We start from the raw sequence: 22,691 nt of genomic DNA, 5'->3' as shown, positions 1-22,691 counted from the left end.
AGATAACCAGAGTTTTATATAAATACAAAGATTTGTATATAGGGATGTTCATGTCAGTGATAGTTTTAAGATGGAAGGAAAACTTGGCTAAATACACAGCACTAGAGGATTGTCTAAACACATTTTGGGCAGCCATGTTTCTGAAAAACCTCTAATAGCAAAGAAACATGCTTGTGATTTAGTGAAATGATGTTTATGAAGGCTAAACATTCTATATAGTATTGCAGATAAAAGTTTTTCTCTTCTATAAGAGGATTTGAACTTCCCTTAGTTTTCTAGCTCTGTTTCCTTAGAAAAAGATATGTATCAGCTATGTTACTAGGCAAAATTAACCCCTGATTGGTGAACTGCATCTGGACTCAGAACTATAACTACCTGAAAAGGTGCCATGCTGTGACTTCCAAGTACAGTGACTCTGGACACTTGGCATGTCCAGTGTGGGAACTTGGAAGCGATGTCTATGGAGTTGCTATACCATATATTGACTCCTATGGGACATGCTGAGTCTTTTAAGCTGGTGGCTCCTGCGTCCTCTGATATGTCTGCAGTCTCCTTGCAGCTGAACTGTACTGGACCACAGCAAGGGCATGTGCTAAAGAGCAGCATGTGATGCTGCCCTGTTGGCAAGCTATTGTTCCTCCCACGTGGACCAGTGCCAAATGAAGCATGTGGTTGTCTGTGGGTCTGAATATTTAATAGACCCTAACAAGACAGCATGTGTGTTACAAGTATAATCCCAAATTTATAATTACACATAAAAGACTAGTAAGAAATAAACTAAAAATGTATAGCTGTTATCTCTGAGTGCTAACGGTACAGTCTTTTCTCTTCTGTGTTATATATACGTATGTTTAAATTCTACATCAATGCAGTATTTTCAAATTGAAAGATATATTTTTAAAACATTCCAGTTCTTCTGACATAATTATGAAATAACCAATCTTTAATAAGACTTGAAACTAGCAATTCTAATAAACAAAAACACACATGGCCAAAAAACAAAACAGAACTTTATGATGAATTTTCTCTTCTCTTTGGGTAAAAATGATAGATCTTTCATTCTAAGATTTTCAGCAAAAACTCTTCTTCTGCCTACAAATTTTGATCACATATCTTCCACCAGTTCCTTTTCCCCGAAGGACACAAACTGACATGGGGTCAAATGCTCTGATGGGAAGCCATGGGGATATGGCCAATGGATAGTGAACTGAGTATTAAGGACCTACAGTTCTACTCTAGTTTTCAAGTATGGAACCCTGAGTCAGCCGTTCCATTCCTTTGCTTCTCTGGGTGAAAAACGTGACCAATAATGATGGCAGCCCTCCAAGATATGTGCTGAGGAATATTCCATAAATGATGATGGCAAGAATAACATCTTTTAATTTACTTGTATTCTGCAGTCCTTGCCTACTTTATCCTCACAGCATCCCAGTGAAATAGAAAAGAGACATCCCAAAGAACATAGAGAAAGGTTGTGGTCCAGTTCCCTTCATTTTTTTTTTTTTTGCGGTACGCGGGCTTCTCACTGTTGTGGCCTCTCCCGTTGCGGAGCAGAGGCTCCGGACGCGCAGGCTCAGCGGCCATGGCTCACGGGCCCAGCCTCTCCGCAGCACGCGGAATCCTCCCGGACCGGGGCACGAACCCGTGCCCCCCCGCATCGGCAGGCGGACTCCCAACCACTGTGCCACCAGGGAAGCCCCCAATTCCCTTCATTTTTGACTCTGAGTTCATTCAGGGGGCCAGTTGTTAGCTACGTTACTTGTAACATGAGACTTAGCTACACTAAATGATTTGCTGAAGGTCGCAGTTAGTTCTGTATGTAATCGGACAGGTACCCACCCATTTGGTTCTACTTTTATGTTCCTCCCGAATGAGGGGCATTGCTAGGAACCAGCGCTGATTACAGCTGATGGGTTAATGGCGGAGAGCTGAGTGACCTTGAAACCCTGCTGTGGCGCTTGATCTTCCCCCCAAGACCTGAAAATAAGTGAGCAACAGCGGGACAGGAAGAACTCCCCTGATGCTCAGGGACGTCTCCTGGGAGCAAGGAGCCATGTTTACTTCTGCCCCTTCCTGGAGAGAGATGGTGTATCCTAAGCAGTCTTTTTTGGGCCACTTGAACACGGATCCCAAGTGCCTAGCTCAGCACACCCCCTGCCCCTGAGTGTGCATCCTTCATTATCCTCACACTGCAGTCATCCTGCCTCAGTCCTGATCTGTCAGGAAAGGGAGGAGTCCCAGTTGTGGCTTTGCCCCCAGTAATTGTGTGACCTCTGCTAAGGCATGTTCCCTCTTTGGGTTCGATTTCTCATCCGCAAAAGGTGGGGTTGGGCTAAATGATCTCCAAGATCTTTCTGGTTCTAATATTCCTTGAGAGATGAAAAAAGAACCTTCTAATTGGAAGACTCCAAATGTCAGATTCCCAACTCCCTAGGCTCTCCTGACTTTCGGGAGTTCAATCTGTGCCTGGCCGGGCGTTTCACAGAATGGCTGTGTGTGTGTGTGTGTGTGTGTGTGTGTGTGTGTGTGTGCGTGCGTGTGTGCCCGTGTGCGCGCGCGCTCCTTCATAAACCCATTTCCTATTTTCCCTGTAGTAGAAAGAAAGCAAGACTCCTCGGGGGTGACTTATGTGACACAAACTAATGGCAATTCTCATAAAAGGTAGTTCAACCTGGACTCGTCCTTGGTGCTCTGTGTATTCTCTAGCACAGGGGTCCCCAAACCCCAGGCCGCGGACCGGTATCGGTTGTCAGCCTGTTAGGAACCGGGCCGCACAGCAGGAGGTAAGCGGAGGGCAAGCCAGCGAACCTTCCTCTGCCGCTCCCCATTGCTCACATTACCGCCTGAAATTCCCCCCCTCATCCGTGGAAAAACTGGCTTCCACAAAACTGGTCCCTGGTGCCAGAAATGTTGGGGACCACTGCTCTAGCACATTAACCACAGGAAAACCTACCACCCTAAACTGCCGTGTGTCTCCAAGGATGGGTGCTGCTTGCAGGGACACACAAGAAAGGCATGAGGGAAGAGACTGCCGTGGGTTTGACCTGTCATTTCCTATTTCTCCTTTTGTGCTTCACTGCCAGAAAGGATCAGCATCATGTTGAGGCAAGGCCACACAGGAGAAAGCTGTACAGGGACTTAGGAAAGGTTAGAGCTTGGGGGATTTATTGTGTCCGGAACGATTTAGCCAAAAGTGTTGGCCACACGTCCAAGAAACCGCAGGGTGCATTCTGACCAACGTGGAAACCCTGGCTAACAACTGCTCCCGGCCCCCTGAATAAACTCTCAGACTCAGAGTCAAAGGCAGAGAGCCTGTTGGGAGAAGAGGATTTAACCCGGTGGAGAATCTGATTGACCCTTATTTTATCTCAGCCCCAGCACCCCAGGCATGAGAAAATAGCTAGTAAACCTTTTTTTGGCCTCACAACTAAGTGATGGGAGTATTTAGAACTGAAGCAGCAGAACGTCTGACACCCAGCCTGAGAGAATTGACACAGCTCACAGTTTGTGTGCAAGTGTGCACGCGCACACACACAAGACTCATCTAGAATTTGCTGGGAAAGGAAGAGACAAGCATAATTTGATAGAAAGGCACAATCTGGAGGAAACTGCGACTCTTCACCTGGGGGTTTGTGGGCCATAAGCTCTGCAGTGAATACAAAAGCTCAGTGCACAGCGTGGATCAGAGAGTGGGCCCCGGGTAAATGCACATCTGCTGCCTGGCTGGCGAGGGACGCAGCTGCCAGAGCAAGGGAGACAGTGTGGGCGCCTGTACTGAACAACCTCATCTGTTGAAACCTCTTTTTAACACTTCATCATTCACATCTTTTTCCCTTTTGCACATTATCTCATGACTTTTTTTTTTTTTTTACCGTGAACACATTTTCTTTGTTGCAAATGTACTTAGTCATTACAATTGACATTTTTTTCTGGGAAAGGGTTATAGATAGCCTCACTAATTGTTGTGGATTTCCTATTTACTATCCATGTGGCAGACGAGTGCTCCAAATTCCCTTACAGATTATTTTTTCCCTTAACATCGTCCCACGGAGAGACTTGCTTACCACCTTTGAGATGCCCCTTTTAAGGATTGGTGAATAGATGATTGTGTTAGGAGCTTTGAGAATTTGTTTCTTGAGAAGACTACTGTTTGCCTAAAATTGTGTGACGGTCAGTTTACTTGGGGATCACAATGCGTTTTAGTTTTTACTAAGAGCAGTATTTTAGCTAACTCATTTTAAATTCCCATTTCTCTTGCATCCACCATCCAGAAAGGAAAAAAAAAAAAAAAAAGGCTCAAGAGAATACTCTGCTTTGGAAATGTAGCATCCCACCTTGGTGTTGCATTATATAGCAAGTGTCAACTTAAGAGCGTTTTGAATAGGTAGATGCCACCCCTGGATTAAGACCAGTAATGATGCTGCAATCCACAAAACATTTATTATGTGAGTTGCTGAATGATTTCCAAAATGCCATCATCCACGTGGCCTTGATACTATTGAAGCGTTCAGCTTTGAAAGGCACAGAAGTGTCTAGAGCTGAATTCCTTTATTTACACTTAGCTGTGATAAAGCAGAAGTCAAGAGTTCTTGAACCAAGCACAGCTCAGCAGGTCAGAGGACCAGAACCTCTCTGCACATCTGGGTTGTCACCGGCACTCATCAGGAAAGATGAAAGCAGAGCATTTAGACGTCAGCAGCCAGGACTGGCAGCATAGTCTGGACATTTAAAATCCCCTGGGTCACTTTTAAACAAAATCTACGGCAAAAACCATGCCTGCCTTTCTTGGAAATGCTCACGAGTAAAGAATCTTCCCAAGGAGGATATTGGAAGCATCTAAAAATCCCTGGGGCTGAAATTTCTGAAGCTACTTAGACATTAATATTGAGAAGTATGCAAAGAACCCTCTCCTCTTCCTCAGAGCATGACACACAGAAATCCAGGGAGGAGCTACTAGCCTCTGCCGTCCTTAGGCACACAGGTAACAGAGGTATCAGGCAATGTGACGACTCGGGAGCAGGCTGCGTCCACTTTGCTTTTAGGGAAGATTACTTGGTGAGGGCAAAGCCCCATGGGATTTTAAAAGTGAATGAAGGCTGAAGGAAGAAGCATTGCAAGAAACTACTCTGACCCTGGAGAGCTTAACCAACAGGAGAGAAATTAAAGCCCAATTACATGATTTCAGTTTCCTTAATCAGCCCTCTCTTGTCAGTTCCTGTCATAAAGGCAAAGATGTTGGAGCTGGAAAAGCAACTTAAAGTTCTCCTAGTCCAAGAGATAAGAAACTGACAGATGAGAAGCTAGGCCCAGAGAGGTCAAGCAAGTGGTCCAAGATCGAACATCTGGTTAGGGGCAGAGCAGAGCTATGTTTTCTTAATCCAGGACAATTTTTCAAGCAATTTCAATACACATTCTTGCCTAGACCGACCAGTAAGTGACAGCAACAAACATTCTTTGAGCACCTATAGATGTTTTGACATACATTTCCTAATACTCTCAATAATTTTCTGATATAGTTATTACCCTCATGTTCAAAGTCATGAACAAAAGAAAAGCAGAAGCTCAGAAAGGTTCAGTTACCTGCCCAAAGTCACATCAAGAAGGGAGGGAGCTGAGATTTCAACTCAACAGCCCACATTCAAGAAACAGCAATGACTCTGATATTGCCAAGTACCAGAGCTACAACTAGCATATGTGTGAACCCAAAACATATTCCAGGAATTCTAGACACCTTTATGATGACAGCCACATAGAACATGCAGTGAGTCCCCCTTACAATATGAAATCATAATACATCTTCCAGTGACTTTTTCTGCAGATTTTATATTTTGAAATCTGAACACTATCCCCTAAATATTTTACATTTATATCACTTATTTATGACTTATCAGATCTCCTTTAAAGATTGTAAAGAAGTGAAGTCTGCAAGGTAACCCACCAAACTGATGTATTATATTCCAGGGTTATTTGCTTATTTGCCATTTGGGTTTCCATATTTGAAAGACAAATTTATCAAGTTATCCTCACTAAAAGTATATTTACTGTTATCTAAGTGTCTTAGGTCATGTCACTTGTGACTGTAGCCAGCATAGCTGGGGGATGAGAGATGCGCCGATGGAATTCACTTGCTGTTTGTTCATGGCCAGGTCTAGAGTTTGGCCTTGATCATTTCTCACCAGAGGGTATGCTCATTTGCTGTGAGTGATAGGATGCTTGTTAGCCAACAATTTGAAAGGCCATAATAGGCAGGACAGCCAGGGCCGAACACATGGAGAGTCCCACATGTCCCAGCTGCTCTCTGAAAAGAGTGGTGGATAGAGGCAGAGTGTGTGTGGCAAAGATACAGATGGAGGAACCCAACCATTGCCAGAACCAGAGTCATAAATCTGCCAGTGGGTAGACAGCTTCCAACATCCGCTGGGGCCAGGCAGGAAAGAAAAGAGACCCCTACCTTTATCAAGCAGAATCTTCCCTCTCTCTCTCCCTCTCTCTCCAAGCAGAATCAGGCCCTGTATGAGACTGTGGAACCCAGTGGATGGAGAAATAGCACCCTGAGTGTGATCAGAGAAACGCAGTGAAATGAACATCCATGAAGCCCATTCACTGAGATCTAAGAGCTGGATTATTTTATCAGCAACCTTTATGTCCATCACAGTCTGAACTGGATGGACCAGGAATACTGTCCTACCTTGAAGTTATAAAATGACCCCCTTCCTTTCTTCCTTCCTTCCTTATGTAAACATTATTACTTAATATACTCAAAGTATTATGTCGGTAATTAGATATATAGGTTAGCATATATCCTTGCTCTGATTTTTTTCTTTTGTATTTCATACCTCAATTGTGATTTGAATATTGTTGACCAATAGTATCAATTCTTGTTTTTGGTTTTTTTTATTTGGCTGCGGGGATCTTTTAGTTGCGGCGTGCGGGATCTAGCTCCCTGACCAGGGATCAAACCTGGGCCCCCTGCTTTGGGAGCATGGAGTCTTAACCACTGGACCACCAGGGAAGTCCCAATAGTATCAATTCTTATACTGCTTATCACCTTTGACATGAGAGTCTTAGGACATTTTACTTACGGATTTATTTGAGCCCCATACCCTTTTCACATGACACGTTTTGTTCGGTGTGCCTTGGAGTGATTTTGTTTAGATCTGTGTGTATGTGTGCACATGTGTATTTTCTTTTTTTTAACATCTTTATTGGAGTATAATTGCTTTACAATGGTGTGTTAGTTTCTGCTGTATAACAGAGTGAATCAGTTATACATATGTTCCCATATCTCTTCCCTCTTGCGTCTCCCTCCCACCCTCCCTATCCCACCCCTCTAGGTGGTCACAAAGCACCGAGCTGATCTCCCTGTGCTATGCGGCTGCTTCCCACTAGCTATCTATTTTACATTTGGTAGTGTGTATATGTCCACGCCACCACCTCACTTTGTCCCAGCTTACCTTTCCACCTCCCCGTATCCTCAAGTCCATTCTCTAGTAGGTCTGTGTCTTTATTCTTGTCTTACCCCTAGGTTCTAACAAGAACATGTTTTGTGTAGATTTTCTCTCACATTTTCTTGCTTTTTTGCCTCTTGTGTGAGTAGTGACAACCTTCACTAAATGGAGAACTTCTAGAATTTTCTTCTCTCTTTCTTATAGAGTAAGGATGTTTTGGGCTTCTGAAATGGCTGAGGCAAGAATTGCTCATTTCTTTTCTTATCCCTATGTGTTTACCACTCTCCATCCCAGTTCCCTGCTTTACTTTTTAATCATGTCATTTCACAACATTACACGATATACTTACTGGTTTCTTTGTGCTCTCCCCCACTATTCTCTGTTCACAGCTACGTCTCCCATGCTAGAACAATTCCTGGCAGAATGGGTGCTGCCTCTCCAAAATTGTTGAATGCAAAATGAGTATATGAGTAAATTTAGTTTAAAAAGAGATACTTTACTTTGTATTCGTTAATCCTTAATTTTTTACTATATTCCTAAGCAATACAGCAAAAATTGCATGTTTTCTGGTCCATATTGGGAATTTCCTGCAGAGAAACTTCAGAGAAGTTAAGATCAGAGGGTTCTACCCATACATAGGTACTCTAAAGATTCAGTCTTTTATTCATTCAACAAATATTGATTGAATCTACTATATACCAGTCCCTGTTCTAGTTACCATGCAAGGAAGGGCAAGTCTTTCCCATAAGGACATCATAGTCAAATGAAAAGGGACATACAGACAATAATTGCAATTAATTGGGTAGATGTCAGGAGAGAGATCTGTGTAATATGTTGTGGGAACAATGACAAGGCAGGATCTCCCTTTTCCCGAGGGGACCTGGCAAAGTTTCTTTACAGTCTACCTCGTTAAACCTGTATTCCAAAACACCTGCATTAATCTGATATGCTTAATTCATTCAACATTGAATAACTACTATGTACATTACACTGGGCTATGCCCTGGGGACATAACCGGAATAAGACATGTGGGACATCCCATAACAAGGAATAAAAATGATAGCATGTAATCGTACTATCATTGTAATTTGTGATAGAAATGGAAAGGAGAAACACAAGGTAAGAGACTAACGTACAACATGAATGCCTAAGCTAGTCTGTGGGAGCAGAGAAAGCTCCCTCAGGGAAATACTATTTCATGTACCCGACTATACATGAATTTATCCCCATCTGTTCACTGAGATAAAGAACAGTAATGCAGTGCCGTCATTGCAGTGGGGACAAACAAAGCCCCTTGGCACCTTGCTTTGGCAGAGATAGGTCTAACGAGAAGAGAGGGAGGGCTGAGTTCTTGAAACTATTCAAATATTTTCACCTGACAGAGCATCAACTCATTGTTAATTCCAAGGGATGTCAGGCACAAAATATTCTTAGACATACATAGACAGCACCTGCCAAGGTGATCCATGCTGGCCCATCATTTGTCTGTCTGACCCTGAACTCAGTCTTTTCCTGCCAGCTTCCATCCCATTCTGACTTGCCCATAGTTCTATTTCCATTACACCATTCTATCTTGTACTTTAATATCATCTACATTTTTTAGTGTTTAAAGCATATTGCATTTGTTTTGTTTTCTATGTTGTCAATGTTAAACACAAATTCAACAAATATTTTATTGCATCACTGCTGAGTCAAAGTGTAGCAGTTAAGAGAAAGGACTCTGGAGCCAGGTTTTCCTGGCTTCAGAGCTGGGATTCGTGACGACCTTGGACAAATTATTTAACTCCTCTACGCCTCAGGTGTCTTATCTGTACAATGGGATAACAGTATTTATTTATAGACCACCTGCTAGAGCTGCTTCAGACACTGTCTGGCTGTGTGTGGCCAAGTCCCTGAGACTTTCGGGTTCCTCCCTCATAAAAGGAAGGGGAAAACATCTGTAGACGATTCCAGTTTTACTATTCTATAGCTTAACTTCCATCTCTCATGTGCCATTCATGATGGCATCTTGATCCATCTAAACAGATATTCTATAATGATAGGAAGAGTATAAGGCATAGGAATTCTTAAAACATTGATGAAGTTTATCTAAAACCACAAGCACACGCATAGCAAAGAAGAACAATTATAAGATCACATTCTTCTGGGGAAATACTGAAATGAGGGTTCAGAAAATAAAAGTGGCATATGATGTGGTGGGAAATGTGGACTTTGGAACCCAGTTGTACTGCATACCAATCCCAGTGCCTCCACATGCCAGTTGTATGCTCTGGAGGGTAAGTTACTTAACTACACTGAACTTTCATTCTTCACCAGTAAAGCAAAGGTAATACTACCAACACTAGGGATTTTGTGACCATGAAAACTATTATGATAAAGTGCTTGACACCCAGTTTGCAATAGATGATGGTAATTATTAACTTTTTATTCACTGAAGCTTCTCAGTCTTCAGCCGCGGCAGTGTCAAAGTTGGTGACAACTTCCCTCATGCCAGATCCTTATTTTAAATGGGAATACAGTGCACTGGGTGCTATAAGCATAATGAAGAAATGTAAGATATGGTCCCTGTCATCAGGAAGCTTACAATGTACACAAAGGCATTATGATTTAAATGGTAATATACATGTATTAGTTCAAGATAACAAGAGGTGCCAATCATAAAAGTGTGACAGTCAACCAGTTCAGAGTAGGAGAATATTGATCAGGCAAATGTGTTCAAATAAAGATGGTAGTATTGCCACGTAATGAAGTAATATCGCGATGGGTGCGTATAATGCCCTACTGGGCTGTCCCAGTCATTCCGCATCATTGCAATGCACACATTCAGTTAAAAATATTCAAGGGCTTCCCTGGTGGCGCAGTGGTTGAGAGTCCGCCTGCCGATGCGGGGGACACGGGTTCGTGCCCCGGTCCGGGAAGATCCCACATGCTGTGGAGCGGCTGGGCCCGTGAGCCATTGCCGCTGAGCTTGCGCGTCTGGAGCCTGTGCTCCTCAAAGAGAGAGGCCACAACAGTGAGAGGCCCACGTACCGCAAAAAAAAAAAAAAAAATTCAAATCCAGCCTGAGTGAGCCCTATCATAGATTCTATTATTCAATTTATTATTTCAACTTAGGTTTCATATGACTTTAGAATTTAATATTATAGCCTGAAATCTATCTGAAATTATCAATTATTGCTTTCTCTAATTCTTTTGAAGAGTTAACTGCAAATTACTATTTAACTCTCCATCCCTCCAACATGATATCTTCTAATATAATTGTGAAGCCTCAGAAGTTTTGAGTTTTTTCTTAAGCTAGTGGTCTCTTTTATCAGACAGCTATCCAACTTGACAATTCTTCAACATTCCTTTTCCAGATTTTTATTGGTGAGCTATCCATGTATTTCATAAAGTCAACCAGAGAATCTCTGATTGCCCAAGAGAAAACAATTCTGACCGGAGAATGCTGTTACCTGAATCCCTTACTCCGAAGGATCGTAAGATTCATAGGTGAGTACAAGGGCATGTTGGACTAAGCCCTCGCTTATAGGTAAAACTTACGAAACTTACTGAAGATGAACACACTTGATAAAATAACCTAAGCTATGGAAGCATCAACTTTAAAAGCAAGAGTTGTTTTGGGGATTTTCCAGGAAGTACAGAAATTGAGCCTGATCCTGGTGCCAAGTCAAATTTTTGATCCTTAAAGTGAAGCAATACTTATTAAATTGTTTTACAAATTATTTCAACTTTGATTTTTTCTTCCTACACAATACTTATCTGAGATTCCCTTGGGACATATATTTTAATATTGACTGGATATTGCCATATACCCTTAAGCTGAGTCAGGCAAGGGGGTACAGCATCAGGAGACACCAGTAAAATGAACTAGAAATAATCAACTTTCCTGACAAAACTTTCCTACCCAGTAACTTTGTTATGCAGGGAACTTTAAAAAGTATGGAAAATCTAATCCATCAAGTCTTAAAAAGAATGCCTTTCCAAAGTTGGAAAACAAATAGTTTTATTAGTGTTCACGATGAGGAATAATTAAGACATTTTCTATAACCCTCCTTCTAGGACTTTTATAAAAATCCTGAGGGTATATGGATAATGATTATAAATATGGGAATGAATGTGTATGTGAGTAAAGGTAGGAATATAGATCTCTCAGAGTTCCTACACGGTGAGTACTCAGTAACTATTAGTGTTCTAATGAGATCCTACAAATACCTACTGGTCAGGTGTTCATGGGAGCCAGGATAAAACTCTGAAAGTATCAACATGGTGCTAAAACAAGCCATGATACCATTTAGAACATATGGAACTGACAACTGAGAAAGTGGGGGCCAGAACACAGCTCCTTTGGTTATTCTTAATCCTTTTCTTCCTGTTATAGAAAAGGGTCGAATTTCCTCAAGTCATGAGCAAATGATCATATCAAAATCAAATATGCAGTAACTTCACGCACCCCTATGTTCACAGCAGCACTATTTACAATAGCCAAGACATGAAAACAACCTATATGTTCATTAACAGATGAACGGATAAAGATGTGGTACATATATACAATGGAATATTACTCAGCCATTAAAAAGAATGAAATAATGCCATTTGCAGCAACATGGATGGACCTAGAGATTATCCTAAGCCAGAAAGAGAAAGACAAATACCATATGATATCACATATAAATGAAATCTAAAATATGACACAAATGAACATATCTATGAAACAAAAACAGACTTACAGACATAGAGAACAGACTCATGGTTGTGGGGTGGGGGGCAGAGGGAAGGACTGGGAGTTTGGGGTTAGCAGATGCAAACTAGTATATATAGGATGGATAAACAACAAGGTCCTACTGTGTAGCGCAGGGAACTGTATTCAATATCCTGTGATAAACCGTAATGGAAAAGAATACGAAAAGAATATATATGTATAACTGGATCACTTTGCTGTACAGCAGAAATTAAACACAACATTGTAAATCAACTATACTTCAATAAAAATTTTAAAAAATATGCAGTAACTTCTAACATTGGCATGGGAGTTAGGGAAGTAGTAGAGTGGGAAGGCTAGGAAAACCTAAGTTAAAAGAAGTAACCCTTAACATTAAAATAGTCTTCGGCATTTACTGATGGTATTTGCAGAATGACCTGTGGGCGTCTGCAGTCGGCTCATTGGGTGTACCCTCATCCATATGATGTCACGTCTATCTAGTCTACTCATTCCAAACAATGGTGCCTTTCAAAGACATCCAGAGTTTGGTCACCTGCTACCAGAGTGGCTTCAAGGAAGACAAGAGGAGAGGCGAGAATATTTATTATACAGAACACTGGACTAGACACTTTATAATTTCGTTTGATCCACCCAACACCCTATAAGGTAGGTTATAGTTCTAACTGTGCAGATGAAGAATATGATATAAAATGGGATAAAGTAACTGTTCCCAAGGACTGTGAGTGTGTGGGTAAGGCTAATAATGCCTGTATTAGGGATCTTCTAAGCATGAAAAATACTATGATAAAGTGCCTGACACCCAGTTTTCAATAGATGATGGTAATTATTAACTTTTAAGTTTTCATTCCATGATTTTGCTTTCCGTGGTTTCAGTTACTCACAGTCAGCCAAAAATATTAAATGAAAAACTACAGAAATAAACAATTCATAAGTTTTAAATCATGCTCCATTCTGAGTATGATGAAATCTTGTGCCATCCTGCTCTGTCGTGAATTATCCCTTTGTCCAAATTCTCCCACCCATTGGTCACTTAGAGGCCGTTTGGTTATCAAATCAACTGTCATGATATGGCAGAGCTTATGTTCAAGTAATCCTTAGTTTACGTAATAATGGCCCCAAAGCACAAGAGTAGTGATGCTGGCAATTTGGATATGCCAAAGAGAAGCCGTAAAGCACTTTCTTTAAGTGAAAAGGTAAAAGTTCTCAGTAAGGAAAGAAAAAAATCACATGCTGAGGTTGAACAGTAAGAACAAATCTTCTGTTTGTGAAATTGTAAAGAAGAAAAAAGTAATACATGCTAGTTCTGCTGTCACACCTCAAACTGCAAAAATTACAGCCACAGCCATGGTAAGTGCTTAGTTAAGATAGAAAAGGCATTAAATTTGTACAATAAGATATTTTGAGAGAGAGAGATTACATTCACCTTTAATTACAGTACATTGTTATAATTGTTCTATTTTGTTATTAGTTATTGTTGTTAATATCTTACTGTACTTAATTTATAAATTAAACCTTATTATAGGTATATATGTATTAGAAAAACATAGTATATGTAGGATTTAGTATGATCCACCGTTTCAGGCATCTACTGGGGGCGGGTCTTGGACCATACCCTCGTGGATAAGGGGGGACTACTGTAATTTATGATCCCTTGGAGAGCAGGGACTATATCTTTTTCACTTTGTATCAACAGCATATTGCAAAATGCCTGGCACATAGTAGGTTTTCCATAATTTTTTTGGAGGAGTAAAGAGCAAAAACTAAACTCTGTTAAATCATAGATTTGCCTAAAATTGCTTCCAAAAAATGCTGATTCTTAAATATTCATTTGCCTCCTGTTTAATTAACTTTATTACATCTCTTCAGCTTAGTTCTAAAAGATTAGGGTACATAAATAAGGCAATTTCTAAGAGAAAGTCAAAAGTCTATTCTGACTTTTCATATAGGAGAGTTGAAGATGGGGGGAGGGGTCTATCTTGAGATGGGTAACTTAGTATGTGTGGATTAAATTTTTCCATAAGAGAAAAAAACATATTACTTGAAGTAAAGATCCTTTATATGGAGATGTTTCCTTTGAAAAAATTAAAGTAAAATTTTTTTACTTTAATTTTACAATAACTTTACAATAATTTTACAATAACGTAAAATTTTTTTACAATAATTTTACAATAACGTTATTGTAAAGGTCTTAACAGTCTTTTTATTCTAGCCCAGTAGCCACCAAAATACACACCATGCAGTTGGCATTAGAAAATAACAATGTTTCAGCTAACTATTCTAATTAAGCTGAAATGGCATGACTTTGCTCTTGCAGTTTATGTAATTATTCTAGAACCCATTATCAACAGTGTTACCCAACAAATACAATCAGCTTCGCATTGCAAAAATAGTCAGTGGACTAGCAAAATATTTTTTAAAAAAATAATGCTTTATGCTGTCAAGGATGAGAAAAAACTTGGGATTCTAGTACAATTCTAGTGAGACTAAGTTGATATACCCTTTCTGCACAGCAATTTGACAATATATTTCAGTAGCCTTAAAATAAGCCTCCTTTTTAACCCAAAATCCTACTTCAAATAATCTTTCCTAAGGAAATGATCAGAAATGTAAATTAATTTTTATGGACTAAAATTATTTTGTCATAACATAAATTAGAAATATCAATAATATAATTTTTACAAATAATGCTAACCATAAGGTACAATCTCAGAAAATGGTATTAAGAATTTTTCATGAAAGGGGAACTATTCATGTTATAACACTATGTGGAAAAAGTCAAGACACTAGGAACCTATGATTATTTCTAAATAAAAAGAATGCAACATGATACATATGTGTGTATATGTATCTGAACATGTATTTGTGTGTGTATGTATTTGTGTGTGTGTACATGTATCCCATAGAAAAAAGACTGAAGAAATGTAGAAGTTAACTGTTGTTATTCCTGAATTGTACGTTAATGGGTGAATAATTTTATTTTTTGCTTTTTATTCTATAATTTCCAATTTTTTAAATCATAAATATGTATAATTTTAAAATCAGTAAAGGAGCTAGACATTTTGGGAGGAGTGGCAAAAAAAGAGGCTATCCCAAAGGATGGCCAAGTCCTTTAACACGGTGTTTGGCGTCGAAAGCAGAGCTGAAAGTGGCACCTTGGCTCTCGAATTCCCTGTCTTCTCTAGGCTGTGTGGCAGGGACTTGAACAGATATCCCCTCACCCCACCCCACAGAGTCAAAGTAAATTTTAACTGAGAAAATGGCAATAGCCAAGTCAAAGGGAAAACATGCAAATTAAACCATCTCTTCCTGTAGACAAATGCTAATTGTGTTGACCTTGACAGAGAGGATTGAATTCCTCTGATTCACAAATCCAACAATAAATGTTTTCCCCAAGGTTCTCATCATTATAAGGAGGATGAAACAGACTCACAGACATAGAAAACAAACTTATGGCCACCAAAGGGGAAAGGGCAAGGGGGATAAATTAGGAGTTTGGGATTAACAGATACACACCACTACATATAAAATAAGCAACAAGGATTTACTGTATAGCACAGGGAACTGTATTCAACAACTTGTTATTACAATAACCTATAATGGAAAAGAATCTGAAAAATATATAGATATAAAAAACTGAATCACTTTGCTGTATACCTGAAACTAACACAATATTATAAATCAACTATACTTCCACAAATAAACAAACAAACAAAAAGAGGATGCCTGGTCTCCCAGGCTTTAGCTATAAACCCTCATAGTTAACTTCTGTAACCATTTCTAAACTGTTGTATAATTTTTCACACTGTGTTACATGATGTGGGAAGGGAGGAAAGAAATTGCCTGAAGTAACAAATTTTACCAACGTTTTATCAAAACAAATGTGGTCAAATTAGTGACACATATTTAAGGCTTCTCCCTTTCCTCAGTTTTCCCTCTCCATTCCTTCCCTTCCTACATCAGTTCCTTTGGTATGCATTAAATTGAACAACAACCATACACAGATTTAAGTTCTCAAAAGAGATAAACCTGTACATTCTCTTTTCAGCAACAAAGACAAAATAAGGAAGTCATATTTAAATTCTTTTCATTCACAAATATACTTGAGTAATCATATTCTTGTAAATATTGACTTTTTAATTTAATACTGAAAGTATGAATAAAAAGCATTAGAATTCCATGAGGGTTTTTGGTTTGTTTGCCGTCTTGAATAACTTTCTTTTGAGTTAAAGAAAAAACTGATCCAGATATACCAAGATTAGATTGTCTTTTGGCACCTAAAATAGCCTGTCATCCAGAAACTGCTTACTTATTATGGGCTTTTCATGTGGGATCACACAGTTGCTCCATTATTACTTCCAATAAAAATTTAATTAAATACCAAGCAAGTCTTAGGCCATTTAGGTCAGGTCTAAGGATTAGGTAGCACTGGACAGAATAGAAAGTACCATGGTAAACGTTAATTCATGTAACGCTAATTGCCATAAATTGTGATCTAAATGAAGCACGAATATTTTAAACGCAGCCTCAAAGGTCACAGTGTTTTATGGTTGTAAGAATTCATACCCTGAGACAAGCTCAGCCTTTTCAAGAACTAGAAAATCCTTCTCAATTTTGAAAGTCATTTAGATGTACTTTATCTGAAAGGAGACTCCATTTGATTCAGTCAGTCCATTTCTACTTGCATTCAGCATTTATAATTATAAATGGAGGGGGGGACTGATCGTATTTTCAACCTTCAACAAGTAATTTTTTGGGCATGTACCATATGCAAAACACTGATTAAGGTGTTGAGGACATATTACTGAACCAAACAGATTTATTTGCTCTTATTGAATTTATATTCTAGTGGGGGAAGCCAGGCATTAAACTAAAAATCATAAATCATATATAAATCATAGTGTTTGTGAGAAGGTAAGTGTTACGGGGGAAAATAATGTAGAGAAAGGAAATAGGGGGGTTGCGGAGGCAGATATGCAATTTTAAATGGGAAGGGAAAGGCTGCCCTACAATGAGAATTGTCTAGAGTTGGCAGTGACTTCATAGCAGGACAGTGACCATCCCAGGAAACTAGGCTCCCAGGGAAGTAGGCCAGCTCCGTGTGCTGACTGTGGAAGTTGACCTTGGCTGCGTAGTCTAAAAATCAGTTGCAGTGCCCAGGCACCCGTCTTTAGTTCCGAGTCCAGAGGCTGGACATTAAAGGAGAAATGTCAAAAGCAAGGCAGGGCATGGGCCTATAAGTTGATGGAGATATTTCTAGAACTCAGCAACAAGAACCAGATTTGAAGCCTAGGTAAATAGATGAGGAGGAGAAAGCCAGGATGGATCTTAGGGGATAAAGGGAACCTCAGTTTCTGGACCCCATGAGCAGCCAAGCCACCAGCCTTTGAGACGAAGATGTTTGGTGCTTCCCACTAGGGACCAGGAGTGGCTCTGGGTGCAGGGAGGGGAGGCATGCTGAGGCTGGGAGCCTCGGCTGACTTCAAAGGCACAACCAGGGGTCAAGCTCTGCTCGGGTCTCAAGAAGCTGTGATGAGGCTGCTTTTGGTTGCTCTGCTCAGTGCAGAGAACAAGTCTGCTCCTCTTTGAATGTCATCCTCACTGAACCAGAGCATTACAGACCCAAACAAGACTCCTGGCCCAGAACTCTGTAAGTTACTCTAATTGTCAAGAGGAAAGTTATTTAGTCATGAAACTCAAGTGACCCTTTTCTGAGGGCCCTTCCCAGCACCAGTGTTTAGAGGCTGGACTCAAATAAAAGGTATAACTGAGCTGCTTAGGACTAACTATAAGGACAAGTAAAGACTGATGCTTAAGGACTAACTAAAAGGACTAAAGATTGCTGCTTTCTCTAGCACTTTTTTGCTGTAAAGCAGAGTTTCTCTACCTCAGCCGTAAAGCAGAGTTTCTCTACCTCAGCACTATTGACATCTTGGGCCAGTTAATTCTTTTCTGTATGGAGGAGGGGACATCCTACATTGTAGGGTGTAGGATGCATAGTAGCATTCCTGGCCTTTACGTACCAGATGCCAGTAACACCCCCTCCTCCATTAGTAACAACCAAAAATGTCTCCAAACATTGTAAAATGTCCCCTGGGGACAGGATCACCCTCCGTCAAAATCCACTGCTGTGAAGGTTTAAAAAAGTACTTCAGGGCTTCCCTGGTGGCGCAGTGGTTGAGAGTCCGCCTGCCGATGCAGGGGACGCGGGTTCGTGCCCCGGTCCGGGAAGATCCCACATGCCGCAGAGCGGCTGGGCCCGTGAGCCATGGCCGCTGAGCCTGCGCGTCCGGAGCCTGTGCTCCGCAACGGGAGAGGCCATAACAGTGAGAGGCCTGCGTACCGCAAAAAAAAAAACTCTTCCTCTTCCCTTACCACGATGCGTGGTTATAGTAATGACACAGTGTTCTTTAAACACCATTGTATTGTAAAAAAGGTGCTTTATTAATACAAAAGATGAATAACACACAGAGTTGAATATATGTTTGAGGTTGTTAGAATTATAGGGTTCTTATCCCTTTCCTGTTTTCAAAATAATTTTATAATCAACTTATTTGAATTACTGAGGATATCCACATCCCTCAGTTATAAAAATGAGTCCCTAATATCTACATAGATCTCACAATTTACAAAATGTTTTTTACAACTATTTTCTACAATTTGCGTTAATAACCCAGTGATTTAGGTCTATTCAAAACCTCTTTTACAGATAAAGTAACTGAGGTTCAGATTGATTTTAATAAAATCTGTTCTTCAGATTAAAACCATGACATCCAGACAATAGACTGTCAGCCTTTGGTGTTTCTGTGACATACACAGGAAAGACAGACCCAAGAATCTTGTTCTGTGAACCCTTGAAATTAACTATCCAAGGAACTGATGTATTTAGTTCTGTCAGAAACTTCCTTTTGAAGCACAATATTTGATGTTTGTAGATCAATTTGCACTGATGGTGTTTGTATTATACTAGAAACAAAGTCAGATTCATTGCTAAATTGATGAGAAAAGTGCCTCATTCAATGATGACATATCTTAGGTATTCTATCATCTTCTTGTTGGAAAATTATTGGCTAAAATATTGAGGAATTCTTGTTCTGTTGTGACAAGGCAAACATTTCATCGGGAGCATGTTCTAAATCCTTGCCTCTTCTCAGTGCGTGGGTGAGAACTAAAGTGCTTTTTTTCATGGCCTGACACCTACCCATATATTTTCTTAAGTACATGAAAATACAAGCTTAGAGGGTTGTGAATAAGAGTTTGGATTTAGAGCCATAACTATTTAGTGTCTAATCCCAGCTCTTCTACTTACTAGCTGTGTGAACTAGGTCAAGTTAATTGACCTCTCTGTGCCTCAATTTCCTCATCTGTGAAATGGAGATAATGGTGTCTACCTCAAAGAGTTGTGGTGAGAAGTAAATGAACTAATATTTCAAAGCATTTAGAATAATACCTAGTACATACTAAACACAGTGTATTGGCTACATTATTATCATCATTACCTAGTATCCATGGCGATCTTATTTAGACATCTCATCAGCTCAGTACACTTTGCTAGGAAATGGGATGAACATGGTAACTGCAGATAAAACGTCTTCACTAGGAAACTTCTAGTTTGAATAAAACATGTTATGGAGGAAACATTTCACCATGTCTTCTTTTTCTAAAGAAATGGTTGTTTCCTGAAGGAAGGCTCTTCACAGCTGAATTGAGAGCACATTTGCAACAGCACAATTACTTTCTCCACTGAGATTTCCCACTAGGGAACTTGATGTGGCAAAAAGAAAAGCAAAAAGGAACTGTATTCATTTCTTTGTATCTTCTATTCCATTTGCAATGGTGCTTGGATCAAAGATGTGATCTAGAATTAAGACCTGGTGATTGAATCAGAATGTACTTTGAGGAAAGTGAACATAAGAATTCCTTAGATGTCTCCCCTTCTGCTGTCAAAATGGTGACCACATGCCGCTTGCTTGTACTTGTTTGTGTGGGATAAGAGCTTCATCAATTTTCCCACTAAAATAAAGGCCAGGAATTGAGTTGAGAGTGTGTTTCCATGTTTTTTGAACATCGTTGTAGAAGAACTACCACAAAAGATTCACAAAGCTGATTAACTTCTGAAAATGAGAAAACGTTCAACCATCCTTAATCTCACACAACACAGTTCTTGAAGTCTCTTTCATTGCACTGTTTTGCTAACATAGACAGGAGAGCAGTCCTTTTTCAGAAATGTTTGATAAGAGGTTGAGAACATATGCTGAGGAAGGAGTAAGATTCCCCTCCCCTTTTCAGAGAGTACTATTACCAACCTAACCCAGATAACTTGTTTTTATGTCTTTTCCACTATCCTTTTTTTTTTAATTCTGTGTGTTAGTTTCTCCACATGAAAAATATGTAGGAGCCATGCTTTCATGTACCCATGTGTTAATATTTAAACTGACAACCATTGCAACTTCTCGGAATCAAAAACGGGGCAATTTGTCCCAAAGATGTGCATGTCTATGTAAAACTGTACCCAGGTGCATCATGATTTCCAATTTCTTGTCCTTCACAAATGTCTACAGTAAGAAGTCTTTCCTGTATATATAGCATAGATCTTCAGACTCCAAATTAAGGTTCTTTTCTCATTCTTGCTACATTGAAAATGGAGAATGCTTTGATTTCCAAATTATGATTTACAAGTTTTCTGACTCCTGAGACACTTATAAAGCCCCAGTTTTCAATTATCTTCTGTTTGCTAAGGCGCCTAGCACTCTGCAGGATTTTGTGACACTTATTAAAAAGAAAAATGGTCTCTACATCACACATGCCAAGTGGTTTCATGTCAAACCCATGTTCAACAGAATCAGGGATGTGAGACACCAACATGAGTTAGAAAATTTGGACAGGTTCTTATGCTCTTTTACCCTCTTCTTCTGTCAATCTTCTCTGAAGTTTCTTCAGCAATTGATTCATGATTCCACAAATATTTGTTTGCTATGGACCAGGTTTGATACTAGGTGCTTGGATACAGTGTTGAACAAAAATAGATGTGTTCCCTGCTCTTTGGAGCTTGCATATTCTACAATCCTAATGGGAGAGATGGACATTACTGAATAATCACACATATAAATTTCCTACTGAGATAAGAGGTACAAAAAAGAAGCATAACGGTACAATACTAGTTTAAAATAGGAGTATTTTTTCCTACGCACCTATGGTCAATTAATCTACAACAAAGGAGGCAAGAATATACAATGGAGAAAAGACAGTCTCTTCAATAAGTGGTGCTGGGAAAACTGGACAGCTACATGTAAAAGAATGAAATTAGAATATTCTCTAACACCATACACAAAAATAAACTCAAAATGGATTAAAGACCTAAATGTAAGACCAGATACTATAAAACTCCTACAGGAAAACATAGGCAGAACACTCTTTGACATAAATTACAATAATATCTTTTTGGATCTGTGTCCTAGAGTAATGGAAATAAAAACAAAAATAAACAAATGGGACCAATTAAACTTAAAAGCTTTTGCACAGCAAAGGAAATCATAAACAAAACGAAGACAACCTAGAGAATGGGAGAAAATATTTGCAAATGATATGACCAACAAGAGATTAATCTCCAAAATATACAAAGAGCTCATACAGCTCAATATCAAAACAAACAACCCAATCAAAAAAATGGGCAGAGGGTTTCCCTTGTGGCACAATGGTTAAGAATCCACCTGCCAATGCAGGGGACATGGGTTTGAGCCCTGGTCCGGGAAGATCCCACATGCAGCAGAGCAACTAAGCCTGTGCGCCACAACTACTGAGCCTGCACTCTAGAGCCTGCGAGCCACAACTACTGAGCCCACGTGCCACAACTACTGAAACCCATGCACCTAGAGCCCATGATCCACAACAAGAGAAGCCACTGTAATGAGAAGCCTGTGCACTGCAACAAAGAGTAGCCCCCGCTCACCACAACTAGAGAAAGCCCGCACACAGCAACAAAGACCAAACGTGGCCAAAAGTAAATAAATTAAAAAAAAAATTGGCAGAGTAATATTACACCTAGAGGGGTGGGATAGGGAGGGTGGGAGGGAGATGCAAGAGGAAGGAGATATGGGGATATAAGTATATGTATAGCTGATTCACTTTGTTATAAAGCAGAAAGTAACACACCATTGTAAAGCAATTATACTCCAATAAAGATGTTAATAAAATATAAGCAAATTTTAAAATGGGCAGAAGATATGTATAACTGCATCACTTTGCTGTATACCTGAAACTAACACAATACTGTAAATCAACTATACTCCAATATAAAATAAAAATTAAAAAATGGGCAGAAGATCTAAAGAAGATATACAGATGGCCAACAGGCACATAAAAAGATGCTCAACTGCTCATTATTAGAGAAATGCAAATCAAAACTACAATGAGGTGTCACCGCACACCAGTCAGAATGGCCATCATCAAAAAATCTACAAACAATAAATGCTGGAGAGGGTGTGGAGAAAAGGGAACCCTTGCACTGTTGGTGGGAATGTAAATTG

At 39.8% G+C, this 22,691-nt stretch overlaps 1 protein-coding gene across 1 annotated transcript in view; it reads left to right on the top strand.

The window, feature by feature from the left end:
• The window catches only part of PLPPR1 (phospholipid phosphatase related 1), a 175,298-nt gene that overhangs the window by 132,220 nt on the left and 20,387 nt on the right, over positions 1-22,691 (top strand). Inside the window, exon 4 of the mRNA XM_082843203.1 lies at positions 10,805-10,937. Coding sequence (XP_082699329.1) covers positions 10,805-10,937 — 133 coding nt within the window. The remainder of the gene's footprint in view (positions 1-10,804; positions 10,938-22,691) is intronic.

The sequence above is a fragment of the Leucopleurus acutus genome (genome assembly GCF_964270905.1).
Source record: "Leucopleurus acutus genome assembly, chromosome: 7".
Lineage (NCBI taxonomy): Eukaryota > Metazoa > Chordata > Mammalia > Artiodactyla > Delphinidae > Leucopleurus > Leucopleurus acutus.
Note: the sequence above shows the minus strand (reverse complement) of the source record. Positions and strands in the feature narration are given on the sequence as shown.